At 42.9% G+C, this 27,781-nt stretch overlaps 3 protein-coding genes and 1 long non-coding RNA gene across 25 annotated transcripts in view; 1 reads left to right on the top strand and 3 right to left on the bottom strand.

Moving 5' to 3' along the window:
* LOC118513535 (acetylcholine receptor subunit alpha-like) overlaps positions 1 to 9,834 on the bottom strand; it is a 32,561-nt gene extending 22,727 nt beyond the window's left edge. Inside the window, exons 1-6 of one of the 13 annotated variants that reach the window (XM_036059540.1) lie at positions 9,564 to 9,834; positions 8,892 to 9,208; positions 5,949 to 6,452; positions 5,803 to 5,847; positions 5,600 to 5,709; positions 144 to 324 (exon numbers count right to left, since the gene is read on the bottom strand). In XM_036059540.1, the coding sequence (XP_035915433.1) occupies positions 144 to 324; positions 5,600 to 5,709; positions 5,803 to 5,847; positions 5,949 to 6,161 (549 nt within the window). In that variant the 5' untranslated portion in view covers positions 6,162 to 6,452; positions 8,892 to 9,208; positions 9,564 to 9,834. The other 12 variants (XM_036059486.1, XM_036059410.1, XM_036059419.1 and 9 more) reach the window with 12 other exon arrangements.
* A 1,568-nt stretch (positions 9,835 to 11,402) lies between these two features.
* LOC118513407 (solute carrier family 45 member 4) lies at positions 11,403 to 17,163 on the top strand. 8 transcript variants are annotated; one of them, XM_036059119.1, is made up of 6 exons: positions 11,403 to 11,536; positions 11,606 to 12,683; positions 14,092 to 14,377; positions 14,445 to 15,705; positions 15,776 to 16,081; positions 16,159 to 17,163. In XM_036059119.1, the coding sequence occupies exons 2-6, from the start codon at positions 12,602 to 12,604 to the stop codon at positions 16,390 to 16,392; spliced, it is 2,169 nt and encodes a 722-aa protein (XP_035915012.1). In that variant the 5' UTR covers positions 11,403 to 11,536; positions 11,606 to 12,601; the 3' UTR covers positions 16,393 to 17,163. The 8 variants fall into 8 exon arrangements, with proteins under 8 accessions (XP_035915012.1, XP_035915007.1, XP_035915051.1 ...); XM_036059114.1 differs by having other exon boundaries at positions 11,418 to 11,501; positions 16,159 to 17,161; XM_036059158.1 differs by lacking the exons at positions 11,403 to 11,536; positions 11,606 to 12,683 and adding an exon at positions 12,869 to 13,265 and having other exon boundaries at positions 14,125 to 14,377; positions 16,159 to 16,392.
* On the bottom strand, positions 17,081 to 22,042 carry LOC118513305 (tetratricopeptide repeat protein 21B-like). Of its 3 annotated transcripts, none has more exons than XM_036058908.1 (5): positions 21,769 to 22,042; positions 20,582 to 21,674; positions 19,104 to 20,296; positions 18,689 to 18,892; positions 17,081 to 18,617 (listed from the first exon to the last, which is right to left on the bottom strand). In XM_036058908.1, exons 2-5 carry the CDS (start codon positions 21,635 to 21,637, stop codon positions 17,324 to 17,326), a joined length of 3,747 nt encoding a protein of 1,248 aa, XP_035914801.1. In that variant the 5' UTR covers positions 21,638 to 21,674; positions 21,769 to 22,042; the 3' UTR covers positions 17,081 to 17,323. The 3 variants fall into 3 exon arrangements, with proteins under 3 accessions (XP_035914801.1, XP_035914792.1, XP_035914783.1); XM_036058899.1 differs by having other exon boundaries at positions 19,104 to 21,472; positions 21,543 to 21,674; positions 21,769 to 22,023; XM_036058890.1 differs by having other exon boundaries at positions 19,104 to 21,674.
* A 3,735-nt stretch (positions 22,043 to 25,777) lies between these two features.
* Positions 25,778 to 27,706, bottom strand: LOC118514422. The gene is made up of 4 exons (XR_004906619.1): positions 27,687 to 27,706; positions 26,514 to 27,636; positions 26,115 to 26,452; positions 25,778 to 26,043 (listed from the first exon to the last, which is right to left on the bottom strand). It is a non-coding gene; the product is annotated as an uncharacterized LOC118514422 (long non-coding RNA).
* Between the last annotated feature and the right edge of the window lie 75 nt (positions 27,707 to 27,781).

The following is a 27,781-nucleotide window of genomic DNA, read 5'->3' as shown; positions in this document are numbered from 1 at the left end:
AGAGAGAGAGAGTGAGAGAGAAAGAGAGCGATAATATATTTCTTTAACATATTTTTCTTGTGTTATATGGTGGCTGTGGTTAAGTATTTGTTTCTTATTTTGATGTTAGAAAAACCAACAGATGAGTATTATAGAAAACCTACCTTAAAACCATCATATGTCCAACTTCCAAATTTCAACACGCATGTTTGTTCATCGAATGGAAAATATTCTACGTCAATTTCACATGATGATTTATAAATGGCAGGTGGTTTCCATTCAACCAAACCTTCCGAATATATGGTTGCTTTTGTTGCTAACGTCACCTCGAAATTGCCGTCGGCACTGAGATATTTAGAAACGGGGTTTAATTGTAAATGAGTCGTATTCGGTGATAGGCGGAGTGGAGGTAGAGTTTTTTTTTTTTGTTAAGAGGGAGAAAGGGATGGTTGGCATTGAGAGAAAGGTTATTGTGATTTAAGTTGAAAAAAAGTTATTTCATTTGCGCTTTAATGAAATCGTACATTCTTAGTTAGGTGTAGGTAGTTAGTAGCAAACATTCGGTTTTTGTTTTTAAGTTAGCAGATGTTTGCTTTGTTTATAACGTGTGTGTAGGGTACAGAGGGTAGCGGGGTCAGGGAGGGCCTTGGGCGGTGGTCGGTTATTGTGTATTGTAGTTAATCGCCAGCATATGAGCAACAGTTTATAGTTTTATGGCAAAATGTGCACGTGTGGTTGTGTTACGCGTTTCACCCATTTTCACCCTGTTGAGGCAAAACTTAATTTCCTTCTAAGAAAAACTAAAATCTTAATTTCATCAAGAAAATTATAAGTGACCACTGTCGCATTTACTGACGTTTTAAATAGGCTTGATTATCAAACCCTTTAATCTTAAAGTAGCTTTGAAACCGCATGAAACGCTACATGAAAACGTTTCAAGCGTTGCTTCAAATGGTACTATAAAGGAGGTGCTATAATTATGTGAAATAAATAAACCGAAAATCCAAATTGTATTTTGCACATTGGAAACTATTCTTTGCAAGCTTTAGTTAAATAAAAACAAAGTAAGATTTCTTTAAAACATGATGACAGAAAATTTTGCCTTGCCATTGCTGCTTAGGTTCTTAACCAAATAAAATAATGCGAACTCAAAAATTAAATTAGATATAAAAAAACAACATCACACAACGTCAACACGGAATGTTACGTAAAAGCATTTTTTTGCTTCGTTTAATGTAAATAACAAATAAACTAAGGTGTGGGTGACTTTTTCGGAGTTCTTTTAGTTACTTAATTTTTTTCATACCAAAACGGCTGTGTACTGTTATTGATCCTACTTTTTTACCTATTGCGTGTGTATGCCAAACAAACTTTACTAGGTCAGAGGGACTGAACAATTATTTTTTTACTATACGATTGCAAGAATCTTTCCAGTGTTCTTGTGGTGAATGGAAATCTCTGAAGAATGTGTTTTCTCCCTTTAACAAGGGTGTATAAATAAGTTCTAAATGGTCGTATTCGCAACCCGTACAAGATAGAGCCATTTGTTGCCGGTACAGGTTTTTGAAAACGGTCACGGGCCTGTTTTTCTTTAAGCACACACCATTGTAAATCCTGTCCCTCGCCCAAAATCGACTGCTCTCGTGTATGCTTTTCGCGTTAAAACAAACAGAAAACGTGAACATAAATTGAACAACCCCACGAAAAATTTAAAACCGGACAGCGAGAAGGAGAGAGGGAGAGAAAGAGAAAACGGAAGGGTGTATGTGTGTATGTGTTAGAGAATAAAAGAATACAAGATATAGAAACAGGGGCAGTGAATGAGTGAGAAAGAGAGAGCGAGAGGCAGATATACAAAGAAAGAGAAAGGGAGAAAGAGAGAGGAAAACCACATTCACACACATAAATGTCTGGAGACTCTGGTTGGGGGGGAGGGTTATTGGGGGTCGGTGATTTACTTTCGTTTCTCCCTACCCTCCCAATCCACCCTTCGCAAGTAGACGCGAGAGATGGGCTTTTATGGGTCTGTCTACACGGGGTTAGTCGAAATCCCAGATTCCAATCCGAAAATGAGCCGAAGTCTACGCACACTACCATAAACCTGATTCCCCTTTTTGCATTAAGCACCATACGTTCGAATGCGACAGCCTGTCGCCGGTCTCCCTTTGACCTGTAGGCAAATATTAAGCACAAAACAAAATCGAAATCGAGATCCGCCGTTTTCGAGAGTTTAGTTTAGAAAAACCGAGTAACAATCCAAACTCCCAAACGTAAACAAAACCCCCTAGCTGGTATCTTATTGCTCATCCTTGATCATTCCTATCGTTTAAAATAACTGATGTTTTTGGTACAATGTCGGAAATTTAAATGGCTATCATGCCAGTCTACTTTTCAATCGAAATTAAGTCCATACATTATAAAAATGTATGAAAAATGCTGCATAAACATGTATGGATGCAGCAACACACAACTAGTACGGGCAAAAACAATAGCAAAGTTGTAATAAATAGTTTCACTTACTCAATATCAACCCCTTTATTATTTAAAAAAAATATGCCATTTATCTGGTACAATATACATACTAATGCTGTTTACAGAAATAAAAAGTTGTGTTGAATCACTGAACAAAACAACCCACTTTTTAAAATATTTTTTTACTCTTTACCCGTTCACCTTAATTCTTATTTGAAAAGCAAAAAAAATCAAAATGAGCTTAGAGTGAAAATGACTTGTAACCGAATACACATGAACACGAGGGATACGAAGCTGTGCACATTTTTACCCAAAGGGGTGCTATGCACGTCGCACATCCGTGCAATAGCATGGTTGTTTTTTTCTACGTGGTAACACCTAAGATTTTATTTACCTATGATAGACGCATTTTGTAAAGTGTTGAAGATATCTTAAGGGTAATGTTATGATGATATTTTTGTGCTCAGATTTTGTAAACTCAAGAATGGAACGAAACCATGTGTGTTAGGAATCAAGAATTTTTATGAATGGAGAGTGAGAAAGTTTGCTTGTACAAACACAGTTTGTAGGCCAATTAATATTTAGAGATGGATAAATAAAAAAATATGCAACCCTAATACGCAATATAAAACAAGAGGCCTGGCCGTTTTTCTTTGTAATTGATTTAATTACTATGACTACAATACCCATTCATAAAGTCTTGAAGTAACAATGATTCCCGATTCAGAACCCGAACACGGTCGGATTTCGCACACATGTTTATTTTTGTGTATACAACATCATTGCATCCCTTTAAAGTTCATAATGCACCGTACTCTTCACAATGTCATCAGTCTGCCGAACCACCGAAGTTTCAAACCAATAATGACATTCTGAAGAGTACGGTGGGCCATGAACCAGAAAGGGTTGCTATGATGCGTATACACAAAAAATGAATCTTGTATGGGTGACTCCTCCTCTTTCGTGGTTATAGCTTTTGCAACCAAGGTAGTTCTACGAGTTTAGGAATAAGTATTGTAATTGGTCTACAAGTCCTTCTTATAATCTTTTTATTCCCTTTACATGATAAGGAGCTATTATCTGCTTAGTTTTCAATTTCCATTGATTCTGAACCTATCACTCGTAGTTCGCGGTGCATTTGGTGAATTATTTGCGAACCCCTTTGATATTTTTTAAAAATTACTGCCCAACGCACGCTTTCCATTACAGAGTTTGAAGGCGGCTGGTACAATTGTTGTGTGCTTCAATCAATTCAATGAGATCAACAACGTTTTATCGCGGTATGGCATATTATATACAACGACGTGCCTTCTATTATATGTCGTTACAGTTCCACAAAGTAAATAACGTAAATGTGTAGTGAAGTAACGTTGCGGCAGGATATGAACGAATATGACAGTTGTTTTAGTACAAAATAATTAACGAATCGATGATTTTTGGATAAGCTGTTTTGCCCATCCAGGGACTACTTTGCTACGGGTAAAATCAAGTCACAGAAAACCAGAAATGACAGGCCGAGATCTTTCAAGGTTGTAGTGCCAAGGAAGAAGAAGTTTTGTCCTTTCATTGATAACAAATAGCGGCTCATGCAATCCATATTAACGTCGAATGATTTTAACCTTGTCAAGATTATTTCCAAAATGTTATCATTTTAGGAAGTCTGCTTTGTCTACGAGGGAACGGTTCGAATTTGATTTGATCGGCGGTCCTGCCGTGTGAAGACCGGCGCCATTATCGCCACGACCACCGGCATCATAAAAATATCTACTTCTACATTATTTTTTGTAGCCACATCCATAGTACCGGAACAAAAACCCACAACACACAAAACAACGGCAATAGAAATGGACAACAACCACCAATTTTCCCTTCGCAACCGTGCATGCCCGGGATAAGGAAAATAACGAGGAGGAAATGCCTTGTTAATTTTGTAAAATTTGTTTTCTTCGTGAATTTACAATTTCGTAATCATCAAACGTGGTGGAGACAATACGGCATAAAATCGTAATAATAAATAAATAAATAAATAATTAAAAATTAAAAAAAAATTATTTATCGTGACATTATTTTACTCAACAAGCGATGGTAGCAGTAAGCTGTTTGAGGATAGGACAGTTCAGGAGAAAAACATCATAAAGACTCTAGGGATTATGTTTTTGGAATGGGAGTTTGGATTGTTATTCGGATTTTTTTTTAAATTACGCTCCCGAAAACGGCCGATCCCTATTTTGGTTCCGTTTTGTGTTTGATATTCGTCTACAGGTCGAAGGGAGAAAGCGGTTAGGCCGTCGCATTCAAGCACACAGCGCTTAAAGCAAGGGGGTGAATTAGATTTATGACAGTGTGCGTAGACTTCGGCTCATTTCGGGTTGCTAAGTGGGTTTTCGATTAACCCCGTGTAGACAACCCTATGGTGGGGCTTTTGCCGGAGAAAGAGGAGCAAAAGTAACATAAAATCCAACAGTTGTAGGTGATATGGTATAAGGTTTTTTTTATGAAACCATTTTGGTAGCACTGGGAAGGTAAATGTTTCGCCGTAGTAACGACAGTGTAGGCATTGTTAATGGCGGTTGTAATATCGTTAGCAGCTGTCATAGTGGTGTTATAGCTGTAAAAACTTAGTAATTCGAGTTCTAGTACTAGGCTAAGTATTTCTTCCTCTAACCTTGTTTCTGAATGTGTAAGATGTTACCAACAGACTTTTCTTATGTACAACTTTCACTGTTCACGTCAGGGTATAGTGTGCCTGGAGGTATGCAATATGCTTTGCTAAAAAGGATCTTTACCTTTCAGCGACTGGCTTAAACGATGTCATAATCGTACAACATATAACATAAAAGACACTTAAAAAAAGACATAAAAGAAACATACATAAAAGATACTTAAATTTTCAATTGCATACTTTCAGGAGACATTAGTAACTTAGTAGTACAGAGCTATCGTCGAGTTAACTTCACAAGTCACAGTGTCTGATTGTCGAGTGTAGGAACTTACTATTAAAATTATCATGTATATTCCCAAAGCAGAAGTTCTACACCAGTTTACGTCTTTCACTGCTGTCCGGAAAATTCAATTTCGGTATTCCTTTCCGTCTGAGTTAAAAAAAAACATCACAAGGGGACATTCTTAATATACTATTCATACTTACTTATTGTACAGCACAATGTCTGGTCGCCAGATATGATCGGAGGGTACGTGTAGCATCTGTACCCCACCATACTCTTTCGGTTCCCAGCGCAGTTTGTAGTCGTACCAGGACTGAATCGAAATTGGTCATGAAAAAAGCAAACCAAACACTCAAAATCGTGCTCCGGAGAGTGTGACCGTTCCATGACCTAGCCGCCGACTTACCTGTTCCACCCAGAGATTAGTGGTCATGATTTGATTTTTCAAATTCTACGATTATGAATTTGCCGTGATTGGCAAAGAGAAAGATACACAAATGAACGGTATATTAGTGGGGATGGTGCTGCTTCTGTCTAGCAGACCTTACTCACCACATCGATTAGCTGCGACAGTTTTAGCTTGATGCAGACGCGTAACACATCGGACGTGTTAACGACGGGACGGACCAGCTTGTTGTAGTTGCTCAGCAGATCGTCGTACAGCCGTTTAGCGTCCGGATTGCCTGCGACTGCACCGTGCACGACCAACGCCGACAACAGCCAGGCCCGAAGCGTTTCTCCCGACGTAGGTATTATCGCCCTCATAGTGATAGGCGCCCCGAAGCACACTGGTGGCGATGACGGTTGACCAGTTCTTTATTCTCTTGAATCTCCACCCTTCAAATACTCTAGCCGTGTTTCTTCCCCGTTAACACTACCTACACCCTCGGCGGCTTGAAGCCCCTGGGATGAACGCGAGGAACAGCAACTACTCGTTAACAATATTCATTTTGCACTATTTGATTTACTGGTAGGAACGTTGTGGTCGTTTTGTTATTCTAATCGTACATTTGGTAACCGTTCCCGTTGGCTCGTTAACTAGACATTCATTCATTCCTAAAACGAGAGATTACACGAAACAAAAACAAAGATAGCTTAAGATTCACGCCACTAAAAATGGTGTGTCTGACGCACAAAAAAACACATGTTTATGAGTGATAAAAAACAGCATCCTGTAACTTAATACCAAATCAACTTCATCTTAATGTAATGATGGATACTCTGATGGAGTACGCGAACATATACTTTAGCCATGAAGTAACGCACGTAATGGACAAAAGCTACCGTGCAAGAATCGGCATAATTAGTAGTGGAGACGGTAGTCGTGTTATCGGGTGTGTGCAGCAACATCTTGTCTGCAGACAGACGTGTGTCTTTTATGGATATAAAGCACATTACCTTGAAACAAGCAACGCACTATCTCGTGTGCACCATTGATTCCATTAACCCATCACCTACATTCCATTTATCACCTTAGCTTTACACACCACACACGAACCCATCCATCCTTTGGCTACTAAGAGTGTGCGAGTATCCGTCACACCTAGTGTGTCGCCACGCTTACCATTCACCACACGTACAACAATAAAATGAAGCGTAACGTTTCACCGTGCCTGTGATTCTATCTATGCTTCTACCGAAAGCACACACAAACGCGCACACACACAGTACCAAATGCGAGCGATAATTTCGATGCCAAGCGATGGACGCTTGGGATAGTAAAATGGAAGATGGCAACACAATCCATAAACGCACACATTCACACACAGACACACCACTTAACCACTCGCAAAAAGCACTTCCTGTTCGCAGTGGGTAGCAGCGTAGCAGATAAGGGACGCGGCGACTGATTACATAAACCACGATGGATGGATTACTTTACACCGTTACATGGTGATGGTGATGGTGGATGTCAAACATCCTGATGTGACTTAATTGAAAATTCAGGACAACCCACCATTCTTTTATCTTTTTTTTCTTGTTTTTTTACGGAAAAGATAGTTTTCATGTCTCACTTTGACAGTTCCCACAACATCCTTTTCTTTTTTCTCTTTGATTTTCCGGCATGCTTCATGTAATATGATGAGTAGGCACAAAAAGCGACCGCAAAAGTCCAAAGAAAGGTCATCAACGCAACCATGTGTCGCTTACAACATAATCAAAGCAGAGAAGGAGAGTAAGAGAAGAAAAAACAACAAACCCAGTTTGGCAAAAGATTAGCCTAATCTGTCCGCCAATCAGTTTTGGTAGTGTGTGAAGCAGAGATAGCGTTGGAGAGAAATCCTCACGATAGCCAGCTGCTCAAAAGGCTGCTGCCCCAGCGACTCCGTATGTCAGATCGTTTAGTTTAGCTCGTCCTTACTTGCGTATGTATTGGTTTATCTCTCTCTCTCTTTCTTTCTCTCTTTCACTTTCTCTGTATCTCTCTACTACTCTCGTTTTATCAAGCATCCTACTTTCATCAAATCATTTTCGCTACTCGTCATCTTAGGTACTCTGTTCTGTTCTCTCGCTAAAACACTATTGAGCTCAAACATCTCTTCTCTACTGCTATTTTCCTTCTTCTCTCTCTCTCACTATCTCCTTCTCGCTCCCTTTCTCTACCTCTACCACCTACATGTCTCTCATTCTCTAGCCTCCATCACAGCCTCTCCTTATCGCAGGCATGCGAGATTCTTTTAGCATCGGATGAAGTAAAAGCTCCTGTTCGATACGCTGTTTGACGCTCGTTGCGCGATAGCGGACAAAGTAAGTAGTACGCTGAAGAATTATCTAATTCTACAATTGCATAACTTCCATTGGATCATGGTTTGGAGGGGTCTCCTTGATACTAAATACACTCACACACCCCACATAAAACCCTGTAATAGTTGACAGACACAAGGGTGGGGACACTGTGTCTTAGAACTTTCACACTCTGTTCCACAACACTTAGTCTCCCGATATTTATGCAACCGTTTCTACTAACTACACACACATATCGAAAAACACGCACACTAACACACCTTCACCATTTATCTCCTCACCAAGATCCGGTATGGTCCAATTCTTAAGGATTCGCTCTCCCGCTCGCTATATCTTGATTTTCTCCTTAAGAAATTAAGATAGTATAACACCCATATTCTCCATGTAAGATAAATACACATGTGGGCTGGACTGCATGCTTGCCAACGCATGTATTTGGATGCGTATGTATGGGTGTGTGTGCTGGAGCTTCCCCATTTTTTGCGTGGTTTCTTACTGAAGTAAACCGTCCTTTCTTTCAAGGCATCAAGTTACACAATATTAAGGCGTGTTTTCTTAACCAGTGGAAAAGTTCCACAATTTACACCCAGCATAGTTCTTCAAGAAATTAAATGTAAAAAAGAGAATTTTGAGTTAATCTCATTGTGGGGTTCTATAAAATATGGCATGCCCTATCGGCAAATGATAACGCCTTAAAGCAAGATTTGTAAATTTTTGCGTGTAACAATAAACCTGTTCTTCTTAAATTACCTGCATTCCAGGAATCCGTCTTGGTTAGTTGGGATTTGGAATATCCTTTCAACTTTATGCATAGGTTGAATTGACTCCTTTGTCTATTATGAGATTGTTGATGATGAGTCGTTGATGGTTGCGACTTTGAAGCATGTTGACGCCTGACGCTATGCAATCAGCAGCGCATTCGTTGACTTTCTTTTTTCTTTTGAGCGATTTCTTTTTTCACTGTACGCGTGAAAGAATGATGTCGTTTTTGTAAACACTTTTAGTAGCACTGTTTTTTTATTGTTCTGCTTCCGTTAACGACCACTTAGAACGGGTGTTTGATTAGGCTAGATAAGAAAGATAAAAAGGGGCACACAATTTAACCCAATTTACGGATCCCAAACGTAGAGCCACGTCCTTGTCAACACGATTGCACCCAGCAACGAGTGAACCTCCCCACTTTAAACTAGCCAAACCCAATCTCTAAAACTTTGCTCACTAACAAAGGATTATTTTTTTGGCATTGCACATTTGCGCAATTATTAAAGGTTCCCTTATCCAGCACTTCCAGGTGTCCTATAACCACTGTCACCAACGTCAGGAAGGTAGAATATGGGAGGGATGTGAAAGCAGTAACTTCTAAACAGGAACGTCGGGCATGCCAGAAGGCCCGGAAACTTTAAACACCACGGTGCAACTCACCCCGAAACAGTGTCTAATAACACAGCGGTTCACCGGAGCTCAACCGTTCAGCCCGTCACTGTCAAACAACACTAAGCGGCTTGGAGCGAAGAGCGCTAGTGGGACCACAGCCAGCTGCCACATTGATGATGTACGAGGTGACGATACGTGGTTGATTCCGAAGATGCTGTGAAGATGGGCATGAATACCGCCGTATGAGCACCAGAGCTCGTACCACGTACAGAGCGAAAATGTGCCCAAGATGCTCGGCTCTCGCTCGTCCTTGTGCTTTTGCGGGAGGACGAGAGAATTCGAGATCCACTCCAGAGAGCGCCCAAATTACGACACACAACTGATAACTACTAGGTGTGTACGTCGGGTGCCCCAATCGGGTGTATCGCCTTCCGATGCACGCTCAGAAAGCGGTTTCGGGCCCAAGCTATCACAGGGAAATCTTTCAACCGTCTGGCACTATGCAAAGCGGGGAAAGGGAATGTTTCTTTTTGCAGCATTTTTTTATTTTTGTCGAGATAATGCTTTTACATGACTTGGTAACTAAACTTTAATGTTTTCAACCTAGGTACTATAACTTAGATAAAAGGGTGATAATGTTCTATAAAAGCATTTTTTTCCATTTACCCATTTTTATAAAAAGAATCTTATTTTTCGTACAAAACAAAACAAATGTACAGTAGTACAATTTAATATGCATTAAACGATTTAAGTGCTTTTCGGTAAGCAGAAACTCATGTCCCATCCACCCCTCAATTAATACTCCCAAGCTCCCTAGCTTGCATAGCCTTTGCAATACGGTACTAGAAGGCGGTAAACAAAAGAGAAAATACAATAACGCACAGCACAATGGTAGCGAGAATGATAAATGAAGAGAAAAATTAACCATAACCAATATTGGGTGCAACAAAGATGCGAGAGCGCAGAAAACCTCGTTTAACGGATTTTGCAATGAATTGAGATCTTTCCGATCAACCTTTTGGGTATACTTGCTCCCATTCATGAGGATAAAATGGATAGCACTACGGACAAGTAGTAGTGCACAATGCACACGCTTTTACGAAAAAAAAGGAAGAAGGAACTGTGAAGGAACTTCCGTTCCTGCGCTTGTGATAACGAGTAATGGGGGAAGTTTTCAGCTCTCCTTTTTCTTTATCAATAGCTTACATCACCCTACTGTGGCTGCTGTGTTTTTCTTATTGTTTTTTTTTATCGCATTCACACACACACGCATCGCACACACACACCCACACCCACACACAAACACACACTGAGGATTTATTTGCGCAATCGCATAATAGTGCAACCCATGTTCAGGGTGCGAGCAAGTAAGTATGCTTTTACCGGAAAAGGAAGATTTCGTGGGAAAATTGAGAGTTCTAGTGGGGCGAGTGTAGGTAGTGGTGGGGTAGGGGAGATGAGATAGGGGGGCCTCATTGTGAGAAAATACAATCAGGTAGAGTTTAACCAGTCTCCATGACATTCATGTCGACACGACACCAAGCAGTGCCATATGTGCCACATGCGACGTGTGGCATCAGATTCAACCCGTCAGTCTCACGCTCGCTATAATGTGTTAGCGCTGCTGTGTTGGCTATGATATGGCAGACGGTCGTGCTCCAATTAAAAAATCATTAGAAACGTTGGATGTGTTCTTCGCTGTACATACTAAAACGCTGGCGAAAGCGGCTACACGTCCCAGTCGACATATCACTGTCTCATCAACGATGCGGGATTATGCCCCTTCTTCGTTATCTCTTGATTTTCTCTCTCTCTCTCTCTTTCTCTCTCTCTTTCCCCGCACAGCATCTCGCAAGATACTTTCTTCTGACCCTTAATCCCACAGCAGTAGGTAGAGCTGACCGATAAAGTTTACTAATTACGTGTGACAACTGTTTGAATGACAAACATCGTCCACGATCGACCACCAGGACCACTGCGAACCGGGTAAACCTTTTGTTTTGTTTCCCGGTCGCTTTTCGGTACTAATTGCACTTGCAAAATTGGTTAATTATGTCTTGCTTTATGTAACAAATGCACTCTTTTTCCAGAAATTCCAACGTTTTCGTGTTATTGGTAGCGTGGAGTCGTACCGGAATAATAGCACACCCGTCAGTGATTCTCAGTTGGGATGCTCACAACGTCCCGAAGCAGCCGGGGGCATAAATTCTCCAGAGATCTCATTACGACCACAGAAAGATAAGTAGCTTAGTTGAGAAATAAATACCCTTCGAGGAAGGAAGATGAAAAAAAATCCAGTTAGTTCGTGGTGAAGTTATGGAGGAACATATAGAAAATCTTTTAGTTAAGTAAACGATAAAAAGAACAAGAATAGGATTTAAGTATCGTTCGAGATATCTTAAAGTTTAGAATATTTTCTGGGAATGTTAGAAGTCTTTGGGCGGTCCGGTTGGCTGAGGCGACAGCGGCTCAACTCCCATCCAGATCTCCCCGTACACAAAGCTGACTACTTTGCTACGGTTAAAATCAAGCCACAGGCCGTTACCTTTAAAACATAAATGGCAGGCCGATACCTTTAAAGATTGAAGTGTCAAAGAAAAACAGGGTAAAGTCTGAATAGATGCACCCCCCCCCCCCCACTCACGGGCAGTCATTTTTACAAGTGAGTTACGCAATAGTGTATCTTTTTCAGACATTTTACTATAATTATTTATTTATTTATTATTTATAATTATTATAAATTGTTATTACAACAGTTTTTGCTTAACTTTTACCTAAATTGTGCCGCGCTAAACTCAGTAGCGAAAAGTGAGTGCCGTGAGTGGGGGGGGAAAGATGCTATTAAGACTTCAGCCGAAAAAGTTGATTAGAAGTCGCAATCAATACTTCATGGTAAACTTCACCAATCGAAATATAAACGGTAGTTTCTCAGAAATAATTTCTCAACTACCAGCTGATCTTATGTCATACCATCATCTGTTGTAACTGCCACGTGGAAGAAGATCAGATTCCATCATCGTCACTGACATAATAGCGTACGTCATGTGAGGGATGTCCAAGGTACCCGGTTATGGCCTCAATATGGTATGGTGCCGCAGATGCTCAAGAAGCCACATAATGTTAGCACCAACGATACGACCCAGCTGTGTAGCAGCAACATGGAGGAAGGTGTGTTAGAAAAGTTCCGCTAGAAGGAAACTCTCTTCTTCTTCAGTATTATATAGATGGCATAAAATTACTACAGCATGGATGAACTAAACAATCAAATAAATACTATCAAACCTCACTAACCTCAACAGCCAGTTCGATTAGTTGAACTAAGAATTTGTCCACCCCAAACTCCTTACCTTAAGATTTGGGTTGATTCTTCACCGTACACCTAAGAGCAATAAGAAGAAAAAAAAGATTACTGAATCCCGACTAGTGCAGCACCATTCGTGCGCTTCGTTTGCTAAGTGGCACCAATCTTTGCCATCGATCCTGTTGCTGCCGGTGGTGCAGATAGTGACAGTAGGAGTTGGTGGGCAGTCGCGCGCGACACAACTGACAGTGTGGTTTGGGTCGAGCAAACATTTCAGAACTAATAACGATCCCGTCGTGGCTTGTTGTGCGGAAAGAGCAAATTTTATCGGACTTCAGTGCGTTGGTTGTTAGTCGAGGTGATGGTGGTTTGGTAAATGTGACCGATTTGTTGCTGCGCTTGCTGCAGAGGCAGCTGCAATTGTGCAAAACGCAAACGAGTCGTTTTAGGTGTGTTATGTAAATATATAAGGTGATTTTAAATTACTGCTTAACTGTAAAGTTTTAAATTTCGAGTGTTGTGTCAATACGGTGTGCTCTGTGGCGTGTACGTTCGCAACTTAAAACGAATACATTTACCATGAAAATGATGTGCTTATTACTAAAACAAAATTACCTACAAACAGTATTTACCAAATTAAAATAAGTATTTGGTCCAGTTTTGATAGAATAACTTGAAGCATACACATACGAGTGGAAGAGTAGAATATTTTTCTTCTTAATCTAATTAACTCGCAACCGCCAGTGCATACTACTCAAAAACACATACATACAAAATTTAATTCAGGGTTATCGGTGGTTCAGCATTCGAGGAAGTGTTTTCTGCAAGCTTAATGCTTCACGATACAACTACAAAAAGGGTACGGAACTGTTAAGAGCTTCTTACTTTAAAGACATCCTTGAACACTGTGTGAACCCCACATCAATAGTGGCAGCTCGTACGAAAGGAAAGTCCTGGCAGACTTTTAATTTAATTATTAATCTATTATACATAGACGGTGTAGTGAAATGAAGACATGCCAAACGGAGGATTATCATCTACTTTCACCAGCTGGTTCTAAACTAATCAATTCTACGAATCAACCCAATTCAAAGAATGATCACTACCATTCATATGCCACGGTGACAGAGATGAAAAGCATGCTAAACTATGTACAACAATCAATCAAGCGTGACGTACTATTCTATTAACTCCTATTATTACTGCAACTACTACTTCTATCACTAGTATTATTACTATTACTATTGTTACTAACCTCCAGTTCACCCGTTGTAGTGTTTAACCTGCTTTCAGTTGTATCACCCAAAGACGTTGTAGCTATGGACAAACTGCACGAGTACCAAGGTTTCGCTGGTCGATGGCACGAGTGGCGTTCCAATGCTCGCCAGTGGCACGAAGGATGGCGCGAACGACATCCCGGTGGAGTACGTCAGTATCTGAAGGATACCGTTCTTCAAGGTGGTACAGGAACGCACACATCTGCACCGATCGGAACGGATGCAGAGCTCGGTGGCCGAACGGGATGGAACGAAAATGCGGTTGACTTCTCCCACATCTATCGGTGAGTGTACCAACCCTCCCTGTACTATGACGTCTTTCACCACTACAGCCATTGTACTCCCTCACAGTCGCAAAACACGCCTGGAGCTGATACGCATCTCTGCCGCGGTAATGGGGATTGAGTTTTCCTATGCGGCCGAGACGGCGTTCGTCTCACCGACGCTGCTCAAAATCGGCGTCGAACATCAGCATATGACGCTGGTGTGGTGTCTATCGCCCTTGGTCGGCTTCTTTCTTACGCCCGTGCTCGGTTCGCTGAGCGATCGGTGCCGAAGCAAATTTGGCCGCCGGAGACCGTTCATAATGCTACTGTCATTGGGCGTACTGCTAGGGTTGCTGCTCGTCCCGAACGGTGAAGACGTGGGGTATGCGATGGGTGACTTTAACCCATACGCCATCAACACCACACTGAACAGCTCGGCAGACAATACCTTCGCTGGTTATGTGTGGCAGGAACCACAATCCAATACGATCAAACTGCACAGCCTGGAACCAATGTCACAGCGTACCGCAACGATCAGGGCAGCGTTAGTACCGCCGGACATCCCCGAACAGAGACCTCGCCATCCGTGGGGCATCTTCTTCACCATCCTCGGTACAGTGCTGCTCGATTTCGATGCAGACGCTTGCCAAAGTCCGGCACGAGCCTTCCTGCTCGATGTTACCGTGCCGGAAGATCATGCTCGGGGGCTATCCACCTTCACCATTATGGCTGGGTTGGGTGGGTTCATGGGCTACTCTCTTGGCGGTATTGACTGGGACAACACTTCGCTCGGGATCGTGCTTGGGGGCCATGTCCGAGCCGTCTTCTCGCTCATCACGATCATCTTCATCGTTTGCGTGCTCTGTACCGTGACGAGCTTTAGCGAAATACCGCTCTGGATACTGGAGGAGGAACTCGAACGACAGGATCCTCCGATGGCCACCGGAAGCGAACCGGAACCCGTTACATACGGTGCAACACTAAAACATGATCATTCAACCGACCAACCACCAACAACTAGCGCCAACTACGATGAACTGCCAGGTGAAAACTTCACCGAGACAAGCTTCAACCTTCACGATGCGTGCAAAAATTCCACTAATGACGATGCGGCCATTGCTGGTAACATGAAACGTGAAGTCGAGGAAACTGGGGGTGATACAACGGGACAGGAAGAGGACAAACCGGCCGTTACCCTCAGTATGTATCTGCTGTCAATCGTGTACATGCCACATTCGTTGCGAATGGTTTGCCTAACGAATCTGTTCTGCTGGATGGCACACGTTTGCTACTCACTCTATTTTACTGACTTTGTCGGGGAGGCTGTGTTTGACGGAGATCCCAAGGTATGTATCGTACGGATAGTTCAACACTACTTTGCCTATCTCATCCTAATATTTGACACTTCGTTTTCAGGCACTTGATGGTACGGAAAAGTATATGTTGTACGAAGCCGGTGTTCGGTTTGGATGCTGGGGAATGGCGATGTACTCGCTGTCCTGTGCCTGCTACTCACTGATCATCGAGCGACTTATTAAGCGTTTCCGCGCCAAAAGTGTCTACGTCGGAGGGTTACTGTTCTACTGTGTCGGTATGTCGATGATGGCTCTATCTAAGCACCGTGTAGGTGTAATTGTGTTCAGCTGGACGGCAGGTGTTATGTACTCGACACTTTTCACCATGCCCTACCTGCTCGTGGCCCACTACCATTCGGAGGGTGTTGTAAGTATATCTGTCAAACCACCAATTTGTTGCCAGTTCACCAACTGACCAATTATCCACTCTCCCCCATTCTACAGTTTGAGGTGAATGAGTGTGGTGTCGCAAAACAAAGTACCGGTGCGGTTCGAGGACTTGGCACAGATGTAGCCATCGTGAGCAGTATGGTGTTTCTGGCCCAGTTTGTGCTGTCTATCTGTATGGGATCGATCGTCGCCTGGACCGGTACGACGACGGCCGTAGTAACCATTGCCGCCATGCTAAGCTTCTGTGGTGCTCTTTCTGCTACACAAATAATGTACTTGAATTTGTGAATTCGCATATCCCCAGACAAGTATTGTTTACTAGATCACAGACCAAAACGTCCGCACGTTAAAACAACTGTAAAAGCGGCAATTGTTTAAAAGAAGTGGACAGTGTTGCTTAAATGCTAATGATAGCTAAACAGTAATTAACAACGCTTTATGTTAAGTCCGATCGCTAGAAAGTTTTGTTCAATAATCGAGTATTTGTAGGCCTCTCCCCTACTATAACGACACAGGTGATGCGTTCAGATCTCTCTACTAATATTTGAAAAGAAAGCACAAGAATGAAACGGAAATCTGAAATACGAACGGTATCCGATTATATAGGAATCTTACACCTTTTCCATCGAAGTATTAGAAGCAAAAACGATGCGATAAAGCCTATCAAGCGACGGCAGATTGGAACCTTCAAGTCATTGTTTTATATTGTGTTTAGTTAAACATCTGCAAAATGTAAAGTTAATGAATTTTGCGATAACTACATAAGAAGGCTTCACACTAGATAAAAAAACAAACAAAAGACACTGGGTAATCGTAATAAATGTCAGTATAGTACACTTAACCACAATCACGAAAAACTAATTGAGCGAAAGATCAATGATATGCTAGCTTATACATATATACCAATATACGTATTAGTGGTGTCTTAACCAAAAACGTAAACTTTTCTTTCGCAAATTATCAACACGATGCCATCTTAATGGGATTAAATTGTAATTACTGGTGAATAAATATTAATTCTAAAAGTTTGTGTGGAATGTGTGCCAAACTGTAACTACACTACTGCAGTAATTCTTCGCGCGTTCATATTCAATTCAATTAATGCCTTACAGGACCGGTGCAAAAAGTGCAGGAAAGTAACTAACCTAGGTGAATACCTTTTCAAAGGCCTCCGATGCGATCACTTTTCTTCTCTTGATTTCCATTACTTCCGGGGGTTTTACATTTTAAGATTATTTCGACACTTTTCCAAAATATCTTTGCGTATCGATGGATACTCGGGATGGATTTTCAACACCTGCTGACAGATATCGATCGCATCCGCGTACCGTTTGTTTTTCATGTAATTGAACGCCAGCTTGTAACCGATGTTTGGTTTCAATTTGCCACAGTAACGCCACGCACTGTCGTAATACATTGCAGCCGCCCGGTAGTTTTGTTCCTTCTCGAACGCTATTCCGCCGAGCTCGTACGCCTTCGTGCACGACTTGTTGTGCTGTAGCACACGCTTCAACAGATCCGTCGCCAGCTCGTACTTACCAGCCTGATTGTACAGGTCGGCCAGTAGTAACCAACATTTCTCCAGATATTCAGCCTCCTCGAACGTCCAGGTATTTTTGACTACCCGTTTGAGCTGATTTTTCGCCCGTTGGCTCTGCTTGAGGATGACGTGCGTGACAGCCATCCCGTAGATCGCCCCAATGTATTCATCCTGCGATGCGATGGTGGTGAAGTTTTGTAACGCCTGCTCAACGTTATGCTTTTGGCGGGACGCGACCAGCAAAAAGTTCTCCAACAGTCGATGGTTTAACGCTTCGTTGTCCAGCACACCGGGACGTGGTTTGAGCTCGTTCAGCAAACGTTCTGCCGTGCGTAGTGCCATCGCACGCGAATCCTTTATCTCGAGATCATCCGCGCCGATATCGATGACGGACCCTTCGGACGGTAGATCGCCGTCGGGATTGAGACAAATTTCAATCATATTGTAGATCGCCTGCTGGCCCCACTCCTCGTTCCGGCGACAGTAGTTAAACAGCCGAAGAGCACTGTTCGGATTGCCGCGATACCATTCGCACAGTCCTTTGCAGTAGCTTAGTCCCGCCTCACAATCCGACCGGGTTGCCTCTTCTTCGGCACGTTGCAAGAAGCTAGCCGCTTCAACGAGTGTGCCGCTGCGTCGCAACACCTCGATCAATCGTGCCAGCGCTGTCCAGTACGTGGGTTGGTAAAGCAAAAGCTGTGAGAAATGGTAGGCCGCATTTTCAAAGTCCATCCGGCGGAAGGACAGATCAGCCATCATCACAAGCGCCACTTCGTTGTTCGGATCGAGTTGTACGATCTGCACGCAGGTTGTCTGGCATTCGTCCATTCGATTCAGCTGCATGTAGATACGGGCTAGGGAAGCCATTACGCTTGTATCGTTCGAGGTATACTTTAGCGCTTCCTTGTAGTGATGTATCATCTGCTCATTGTCGCGAATCGCCTGGGACTGTTCAGCCATAAGCACACATATTCTGAAATATTAGCAAAATTATTATTTACATCTTGCCGCTACGTCGCGTATGTCGGGCGTGATAATCCGTACCTTGCAAGCATCTTATTCTGCTCACTCGGAATACCCGTAACCGTTTGGTCGAGAAGCAATCGATGCTGTACCTTAAGTTGATTATCCCGTGCCTCTTTAAGCGTCTGAAGCGACGCATTTACTTGTCCAGCTTTTTCACGAATACGGGCTAGCAGGAGATACTGCTTTGTACGCACTTGTAAGGCCGACAGCTCGTCCGAATCGCTACGAAACAAAAATAAGAGTACAAAATTGCAAATGTTTAGCAATACGACCAGGCCGTTCCTAATGAATAAATAAAATGCAAATGTTTAATTTAAGCAGAACGTATCTCACAACAAAAGTGCGAGATGTCTAGAGGAAAATACTTGTATAATTATATCTTTAAGCATATTTTAAATAACAAGTCAACCAAACCGGCAGTCATCGGAATTACCTCGCTTTACCATTCAGCTCGTCTGCAAGCGTCTGTTCTGCATTTTGGTACTGTTTTAGCTTCAGGTACAGTTCCGCCAAATCAAGCTTCAGTGGATAGTTTTCCGGGTGAAGGATCGCTTCCTGGTAGTAGGTGATAGCCTTCTGATACTGGTGCGTCCGGACGTACGCGCGGCCCAGCTTACTCGCCAGCAGTGCATCGTGCGGACTTTGTCGGATCGCTTCACGATACGCTTTGATTGCATCGTCCGGTTCCTGTATAGACATGTACGCATCACCGAGCATCAGATAGCTGGAGGCATTCGGACAGTTAGCAACCAGCTCGCGGAAACACTGCGAAAATGTTAGCCGATCCTTACGATGATTCAGATATATGTATGCCATCTTGGTTTTTGCTTGCACGTAATATAGCTGGTCCGGTTGCATCTTCTTTAGAAGGTCAATAGCTTTCGTTTGGTTTCCCTGTTGCAGATAGAAATCGGCCATTGCCAGCACCAACCGTCCCTCTTCGGAGGTTCCACCAAACTCGGTAGATACCAACTCCAGCAGCTTCAGCGCTTCCGTGTGCTGGTTGATTTTCTGCTGTGTTTCAATCATCTCCAGGTAGAGTGTGAGCCGATCGGCTATATTAAGCTGTTGCGTTCCTGTTGTATCGCTGTTGCCTTTCGTCGCGGCAAGAACAGCTGACGGCACTCCACTCGAACCACCAACACCGCCAACCGAAGTGCTAATACCACATAGATTCATCGCCATAAAGAAACTCTTCAGCGCTTCCTCGTACTGTTGCTGGTTCTTTAGTATCACTCCGTAAAGTAAATGGTACATCGGATTCTCGCGTACCTTGAAGCTGTGGCTTAGACATATCTCTAGGCTCTGCGCGGCCCGCTGATACTGTTTCTGCTCGATGTGTACTTCCGCAAGCAGCAGATGTGCATTGGAATATGCCGGATCAAGCTCCTGTAGTATGCGATTCAACGTTACCGAAGCAAGGCCAATCTCTCCGCCAAGCCGCTGTACCACGGCCAACAGGTACACGGCTTCCACTAGTCCCGGGCAAGCTTTTACTACCGCTTCTAGCAAATTAACTGCCTGCAACAACACCGGATGCTGCTGTAGTTCACCCGGCGTGGAGCACAGTGTGCCTCCGACCGACATCCCTTTGACGGGCGAATGTGTCAACAGTTCATGCACGAGCTGTAACAGAAAGTCCGGATTAAAAAGTCGCAGATATTCTGGACCGTAAGGGACAGCTTTGAGATTTTTGAAGTGTGCTTCAGATGCGGCTAGTAGTAGTTCCGTCGCTTTAGTTGGGTTGTTAGCGTACATCTTTGCGGTCATGAACAGAAGCAACGGGTTCGGTGTACGGCCCTGAACCTCGAATAGAAACTCTAGCTGTTGCTTCACCTGATCCGATACTCCATTTTCCAACATCTGGCAGAGCGTGAGACCGCATAGCGTTCGAATCGAACTATCGTTTACCTTCGTCGCGTTTTTAAAGTGTGCCACCGCTTCGCGGTATCGCCGCTGCAGTATCGCCTGATATCCCAGCTCGGTCAGGTATTCCGCATTGGATCCCTTCAGCTTCACCGCTCGCTCGACAAGCTTAAACGTTTCGGTCAACACGTTTGCATCTCGCCCACACACGACCGAATATAATTGACCGAGCTTCAGAAACAGTTCCCCATTGCCGGGCTCAATTTTCTCAGCCGAACTGGCCAGGTACTGTAACGCACTCGCGCCCGCCGTGTAGTTACCCTCCTTTACGATCAACACCATAATCTTCACCGTGAGAGCTTCCAGACTGGCAGGTTTCTCCGACAAAATGCGGTTCGCCAACTCGGACGTGTGCTCCCAATGCCAGTTAGCAAGGTGAGTTTTCATCTTCTCTACCAGCGGAATGATCACAGCTGGAAATCCTACCGCAACCTGGTTCAGTACAGCCGTTGCCGCATCAAAGTCATTGTTTAGCTGATAAAATCTAACCTGCCCAAGGTACGCGTCCAAATGCTTTCCACCAATTTCCAGCGCACTGTTAAACAGCTCCAAAGTTTGATTGTTTGCCTTGCCCAGCAACAGCTCGCACCATCCCTTCAGCGACAGTATATCCGCATGGTTAGGGGCCATCCGGAGTGCTTTATCGGCGTACTCTTTGGCCTTCTCCGTTTTACCGCTCAGGTGCAGAAACAGTGCGGCGTAATAGGCGGATTGAGCCGTTAGACGCTTCCGTTCCTCTTTCAGCTGCGTATCGAGGCTGATCAGCTCTTCTTTGTCCACGATGTGGCATCGTTTATGGGTGTACATAAGGCAGAGCGTTACCGCCATGCCGAGTTCCGTTTCGTTGCGAAGCTGGTTTAGCTCGCGGATACCTTCCTGAAGCCGAAACCCGTCAAGTATTAGTGAGAGACCATTCAGGAAGCGGAAGCTAAAGTCATTGGTGTACTTTGCCATCGCTTCCAAGGCGGAGCGTTGCATCGTGTAGTAGTAGCGGTTCCGAGCATGATAAATTATTACACTACGATAATCGTGTTCATCCATGTTGATGTTCTTTTAAGCACAATTAACACATCTTTCACTGAAAAACAAGTAACAGAAAATAATTAATGCAGCACACTTCACACTAGAAACCTGCACAATCGATTGCGTTACCAAAGGAACCGTTCGTTTACCTATCGCTACCCATACTTTTATAGATTTCAAATGCTTTCAGATCACTTTGCTCGGAAATGATCCACTTTCGCGCTTCACTTTACCACTTTTCCTTTAGTGTGCTACCGACATAATCAGATTAAGATGAAGTAATTAACTTTTAATAGAAATACAACCATTGAACAATACACTATTTCCTTGCCTACAATGCAGAAGCAAGCGTCACAAACATAGCCGCTGAAGCATAAAACTACACAAATGATTTGACAGCTACCAACAACCTGTCACTATGGGAAAAAGTGATTGACTGGTGGTATAAATTTCGGATTCAACATTCCGACCAAAGTGAGTTGAGAGGATTTGTCGTGGTGGGTACCACCCACTGGTCCTGTCGAGCAGTTTCCGTACAAGGTCCTCAGCTTTGTACCCAATTTTGTGCTCGCGTGCAACATTCCATATTGCTATCGCTCTTTGCCAGTACGGCAATGATCGTCTGTGCTGCTCTGTCAATTCTTCCACAGCCTGTGTCGATGTGTATGCGTGTGTATGGCACTGCTCGACCGTGTAAACGCGCGGAATTGGTATGTATTGTCGCGTCGGTGTAGACTTGACAGGTACGGTGCCGGCACGGAAACAAACCATTGGCCGCAGTTGCTGTTATGGATTAGAATTGTGTTTAGGCAAAGCATCCGCGCTTCCGGATGTGTGTTCGGAGCCGGCATCGGATACTATCGGAGTGTTTAAAGAGGCGGATGAGGTCTCTGAGGGCCAAAGCCTCTTTTAATAAATGATTTAAAAAAGAGCTGTTTAGTTTGTGAAGCAAATAGTGGCATGGCGAAAGAAGACACATATCAAGCTTCGCGTAGACGGGACATACTTTTGACAGGCGACTTTTGACAGCTCCAGCGACCTATTGTTCTCAAGTCGCCGGCTTGTAACCCGATGTATGCGGGAAACACGCCGGCGACACGGATGACGGATCGGGGATGTGGTGGTTAGCACTGGTAGGTTGGGGAGTTGAACTGTTGTGCGATGAACAGGCAGCACATAAATTTAAAAATTCACCGTTATAATTTTTTTTTATGTATGAAAATTCCTTAATCTTCTAGAAATGAAATAGAAAAATGATTGTAGATTTTTAATAGCACAAAGCACTGTAAAAAACTTGAAACTAGAAGCCACTCCAATATTTTTTGTGCATGTAAAGTTTTCCCTATAAGCTTTTAAACTGTACCGAGTAATACTTTATACATCTTTGTTCTGTAAAATATGAGTTTCTATCAATACAAGCTCTCTAAAACTAACAAAACATTATCGAATTTATATCGAATTTAATAGTTTACCTTGAAGCCATAATTGATTCGATCCTATCCACAGTGATAAACACAGTGGAGTTATTTTTTTTGGGGCATTTGACAGCTACAGCTGCATGTAGCCGCTGCTACCACAAGAGGGGTCGAAAACGGTAGCTACGAGGACGCGTCTGACAGCATACAAGAACAAAGGAAAATCGGTGGTTGTCAAAAGTATCCCGTCAAAAGTATGTCCCGTCTACGGCCGGTTTCACAATACATACAAACAGCGTGATCACACACACATGTATACCCCTGGAGCGCAAACGCTCACGCACACCACCCCATAAGCCCAAATCCGAACGTCCTCAGAATGTCCTCAGCCCATGTAAAAACGTCCTCAATTTTGTATGGCCGGCGGGCTTGTGACATAAAATTAGGACGTTGCATGCGGATTCTGAGGACGTTCGGATTCGGGCTTATGGGGTGGTGTGTGTGAGCGTTTGCGCTCCAGGGGTATACATGTGTGTGTGATCACGCTGTTTGTATGTATTGTGAAACCGGCCGTAGACGGGACATACTTTTGACGGGATACTTTTGACAACCACCGATTTTCCTTTGTTCTTGTATGCTGTCAGACGCGTCCTCGTAGCTACCGTTTTCGACCCCTCTTGTGGTAGCAGCGGCTACATGCAGCTGTAGCTGTCAAATGCCCCAAAAAAAATAACTCCACTGTGTTTATCACTGTGGATAGGATCGAATCAATTATGGCTTCAAGGTAAACTATTAAATTCGATATAAATTCGATAATGTTTTGTTAGTTTTGGAGAGCTTGTATTGATAGAAACTCATATTTTACAGAACAAAGATGTATAAAGTATTACTCGGTACAGTTTAAAAGCTTATAGGGAAAACTTTACATGCACAAAAAATATTGGAGTGGCTTCTAGTTTCAAGTTTTTTACAGTGCTTTGTGCTATTAAAAATCTACAATCATTTTTCTATTTCATTTCTAGAAGATTAAGGAATTTTCATACATAAAAAAAAATTATAACGGTGAATTTTTAAATTTATGTGCTGCCTGTTCATCGCACAACAGTTCAACTCCCCAACCTACCAGTGCTAACCACCACATCCCCGATCCGTCATCCGTGTCGCCGGCGTGTTTCCCGCATACATCGGGTTACAAGCCGGCGACTTGAGAACAATAGGTCGCTGGAGCTGTCAAAAGTCGCCTGTCAAAAGTATGTCCCGTCTACGCGAAGCTTGATATGTGTCTTCTTTCGCCATGCCACTATTTGCTTCACAAACTAAACAGCTCTTTTTTAAATCATTTATTAAAAGAGGCTTTGGCCCTCAGAGACCTCATCCGCCTCTTTAAACACTCCGATAGTATCCGATGCCGGCTCCGAACACACATCCGGAAGCGCGGATGCTTTGCCTAAACACAATTCTAATCCATAACAGCAACTGCGGCCAATGGTTTGTTTCCGTGCCGGCACCGTACCTGTCAAGTCTACACCGACGCGACAACACATAACAATACCGCGCGTTTACACGGTCGAGCAGTGGCATACACACGTATACACATCGACACAGACTGTGGAAGAATTGACAGAGCAGCACAGACGATCATTGCCGTACTGGCAAAGAGGGATAGCAATATGGTATGTTGCACGCGGGCACAAAATAGGCTACAAAGCTGAGGACCTTGTTCGGAAACTGCTCGACAGGACCAGTGGGTAAAAAGCCCGTTTTGACACATGGAAAGAAGTAGAAGAACAGCACCAGGTTGACGTTTACATGACCGCATCGAATCAGCTGGTTATGTCCCAAGGGGAAATTTTCGAGGATAAATATCCCCCTCTCTTTCTATTTATACACCTCTTCCGTTCGCACTCATGGATGATTTGACACACACTCGAGTTTGGTTCATGATGACCAAAATGTTTACATTTTGCTCTCCTTTTATTATTATACCCATCTCGCTTACGCCTATAGATTCACCTTGTTTGGGTGAATATGTGTATGGGCATGTGTGCACTCGTACAGGGTTTGTCTCGTTACTTTACGATACAAACGGTATATATTATACCGTCATTATTGTTTTACAGTTCGTTTGAGTATTTTCATTCAATCCCAAAGTGTTTTTAGTTCATCGATCTCTTTCACATGATTTTCGATATGATTTTATTGTCAAGACGGTAGGTTTTGTCGAAAAAATGTATATAACAAATTGAAACACTTTGTACAAAATATGCCGTTCGCATCGCAAAGTGAATAGGCGAGCCCTGTATCTTTGATCGCTGATTTTTGGTCTGGCTGCTCATGGAGAAGGGGTAAGAGTTCATGCGTGATTTGATTAGAAGAGAGGGAGAGGTTAACGAAGCCGATCGTCTTCGTTCTATTCACTGTGTGATTGTTGATCAAAATCTCTTTTCCGCCAATAAATGTTGCGGAAAATTTTATTAGGTTTCAAGTCGTGCGATTTGTTTTGAGCAATTTATGCAGGCAATGATTTCGTCAATAAGAAAGGATGCTGCGGATCTTTCGATCGTCATAGGGATCGGCTCAGGATATGCCTTCAAATACCGTTACTACATTAACCTTCACGACGACCATGTTCCGGACAAAAATGGGGACGACACTGGAGCATTTCTTTGCCTGGTTCAGCTGCGCAATATGTACGTGATGCATTTCACTCGTTCATGTTTTTATTAGTAAGTAAAAGCCGTAATTCTATAACCTATATAATCACCTCTTCTGTATTAACATGTAAAGTAATCATTTTATATTTACATCTTGTATTTCTAGCACCTAACACTATCGCACTGAGCGGTCGGGATGGGCCTCCGGCTCGAAGGGAACAATCGACACCAACAGGAGATCGACTACACTGTGTGAACCATCCTGTCCAGTGCAACCAGGCAACACAACATTCCTCTTCAGCAACAGCACCATCATAATCCGTGCTAGAAGCAACTCCAACTTGTTGTCGGGAGACTAAAAGATGCAAAATTGATCTTAAATAAAAGCAAACAAATTTGTGTAGAATGATGATTGATCAAACTTACTGTTAATGGAAGGCACTTTATACACAGAAGGACGGTAGGAAGAACTGAACGGAAAAAGAACACCCAATGCTGATTGCTGGCAAGCCGCCGGTAACGTAATGACCAATTTGGAACCCGTGATCGAGCAGAGTCAGTGTTCAAGGCCAAGCACGATCCTGGCATACGATATGCATTCTCCGATACCCATGGCCAGGTTCTCCTACGAGGTACAGCGTGGGCTCACCCGCTAACTGTAAATGCACAATCCGTTGATGTCCTCACCGCATAGTTGTCGTGAACCCTTTCTCGCTTCGTCTTCCGTGCCAACACCTCCCAACGTTCACCATGGCGCTGCAGAACTAAAAGACAAAAAAAACTTTAAGCCAGATATCTGGGATAAAAGCATATAATTATATTTACCTGATTAGATGCACTCATCGACTTTGTAGAGCAAACAGATTTTTGAATCTGAAAAATAAGAAAAGTTCAACCGATACAACCCATTCCAGAGTCTAGTACGACTGTAGCACTGCTTCTTTTTTTCTTCTTAACTACACCATGACGCGCAAGCGTACCACGCTCCAATTTATATTACGTGTACATCATTCCTGCTCTCAGCAAGTCTGGTGGTTCAGTCTTCAGGCTGTGGTATACATGCACACGGCATTCTGTTTCTAATCTTACTCTCACTCACCCGTTTCAGCACAACGAAAAAGTTTCACACGCACAGATCACAGCTGATAAACAACACACTCGACGCCCGCCCCTGCAACCTTCCGTTGTTACACACAAACATAGCACCACACAACGCGAAGAGTCCACGGACATGTAGAGAAGCAAAGCAAAATCAAGAGAGAAAAGAGCAAATACAAATGACGAGACACGATAATACACAATACATTGACAAAAACTTATCCTCGAATATTTGTTTACATTTTGCATGGCTATCCTCAAAAAATTTATCGAAACATAGATTTTTGGAGGATACCCAAGTTGTCTGTTCGCCCTGTTTTCGTAAATGTTTTGGTAAGTACATTCGTTAACGAAATATCCTCGAAAAGATTTACGAGATTCCAAATTATTTCGAGGATAATTTGTTTTTGTTTTGATTCTGTTTGTTTACATTTTGAATGAACCCTGTCATAAAATGAACCGGAACCATGTTCATCGAATGTAAACAAACAAAAGTTCACTATCCTCGAAAACTTTATGCTTCGTTAAAATTTTCGAGGATAGTCATGCAAAATGTAAACAAATTTTCGAGGATAAGTTTTTTTGAATGTATTGGGGGCGTCGTCATGTGTAGCACAAAAAAGATAGGGGAGATTTTTTTAGGGGATTTTCCGTTATGGTAATAACGTTGTCGCTCTTCGCTCTTGTTACTCTGCTTTGCTTCAGATCATTTCGTGGGACTCTACGCTTTGCGTGAGTGGGGGTATGTGTATCGTGTATCGTAAAGGTACATTCTATTATCAGCACTGCGGGAGTGAAGTTGTCGGCGTCGGTAGCAGCATTCGAGGAATTATTTTTCAAAGCTCTGAAACTGGTAAGTAGAAGTGAGATTAGAACATAAGTAGCGTGTTGCATTCATACCTTATCTTGAAGACCGAGCCACCAAGGATGCTCGGAGGTGTAGTCATTTATACGCTACATAAATAAGTGCGTTATTCGCTTTGCTTGATAGTGGT

This window comes from Anopheles stephensi, chromosome X (assembly GCF_013141755.1).
Source record: "Anopheles stephensi strain Indian chromosome X, UCI_ANSTEP_V1.0, whole genome shotgun sequence".
Lineage (NCBI taxonomy): Eukaryota > Metazoa > Arthropoda > Insecta > Diptera > Culicidae > Anopheles > Anopheles stephensi.
Note: the sequence above shows the minus strand (reverse complement) of the source record. Positions and strands in the feature narration are given on the sequence as shown.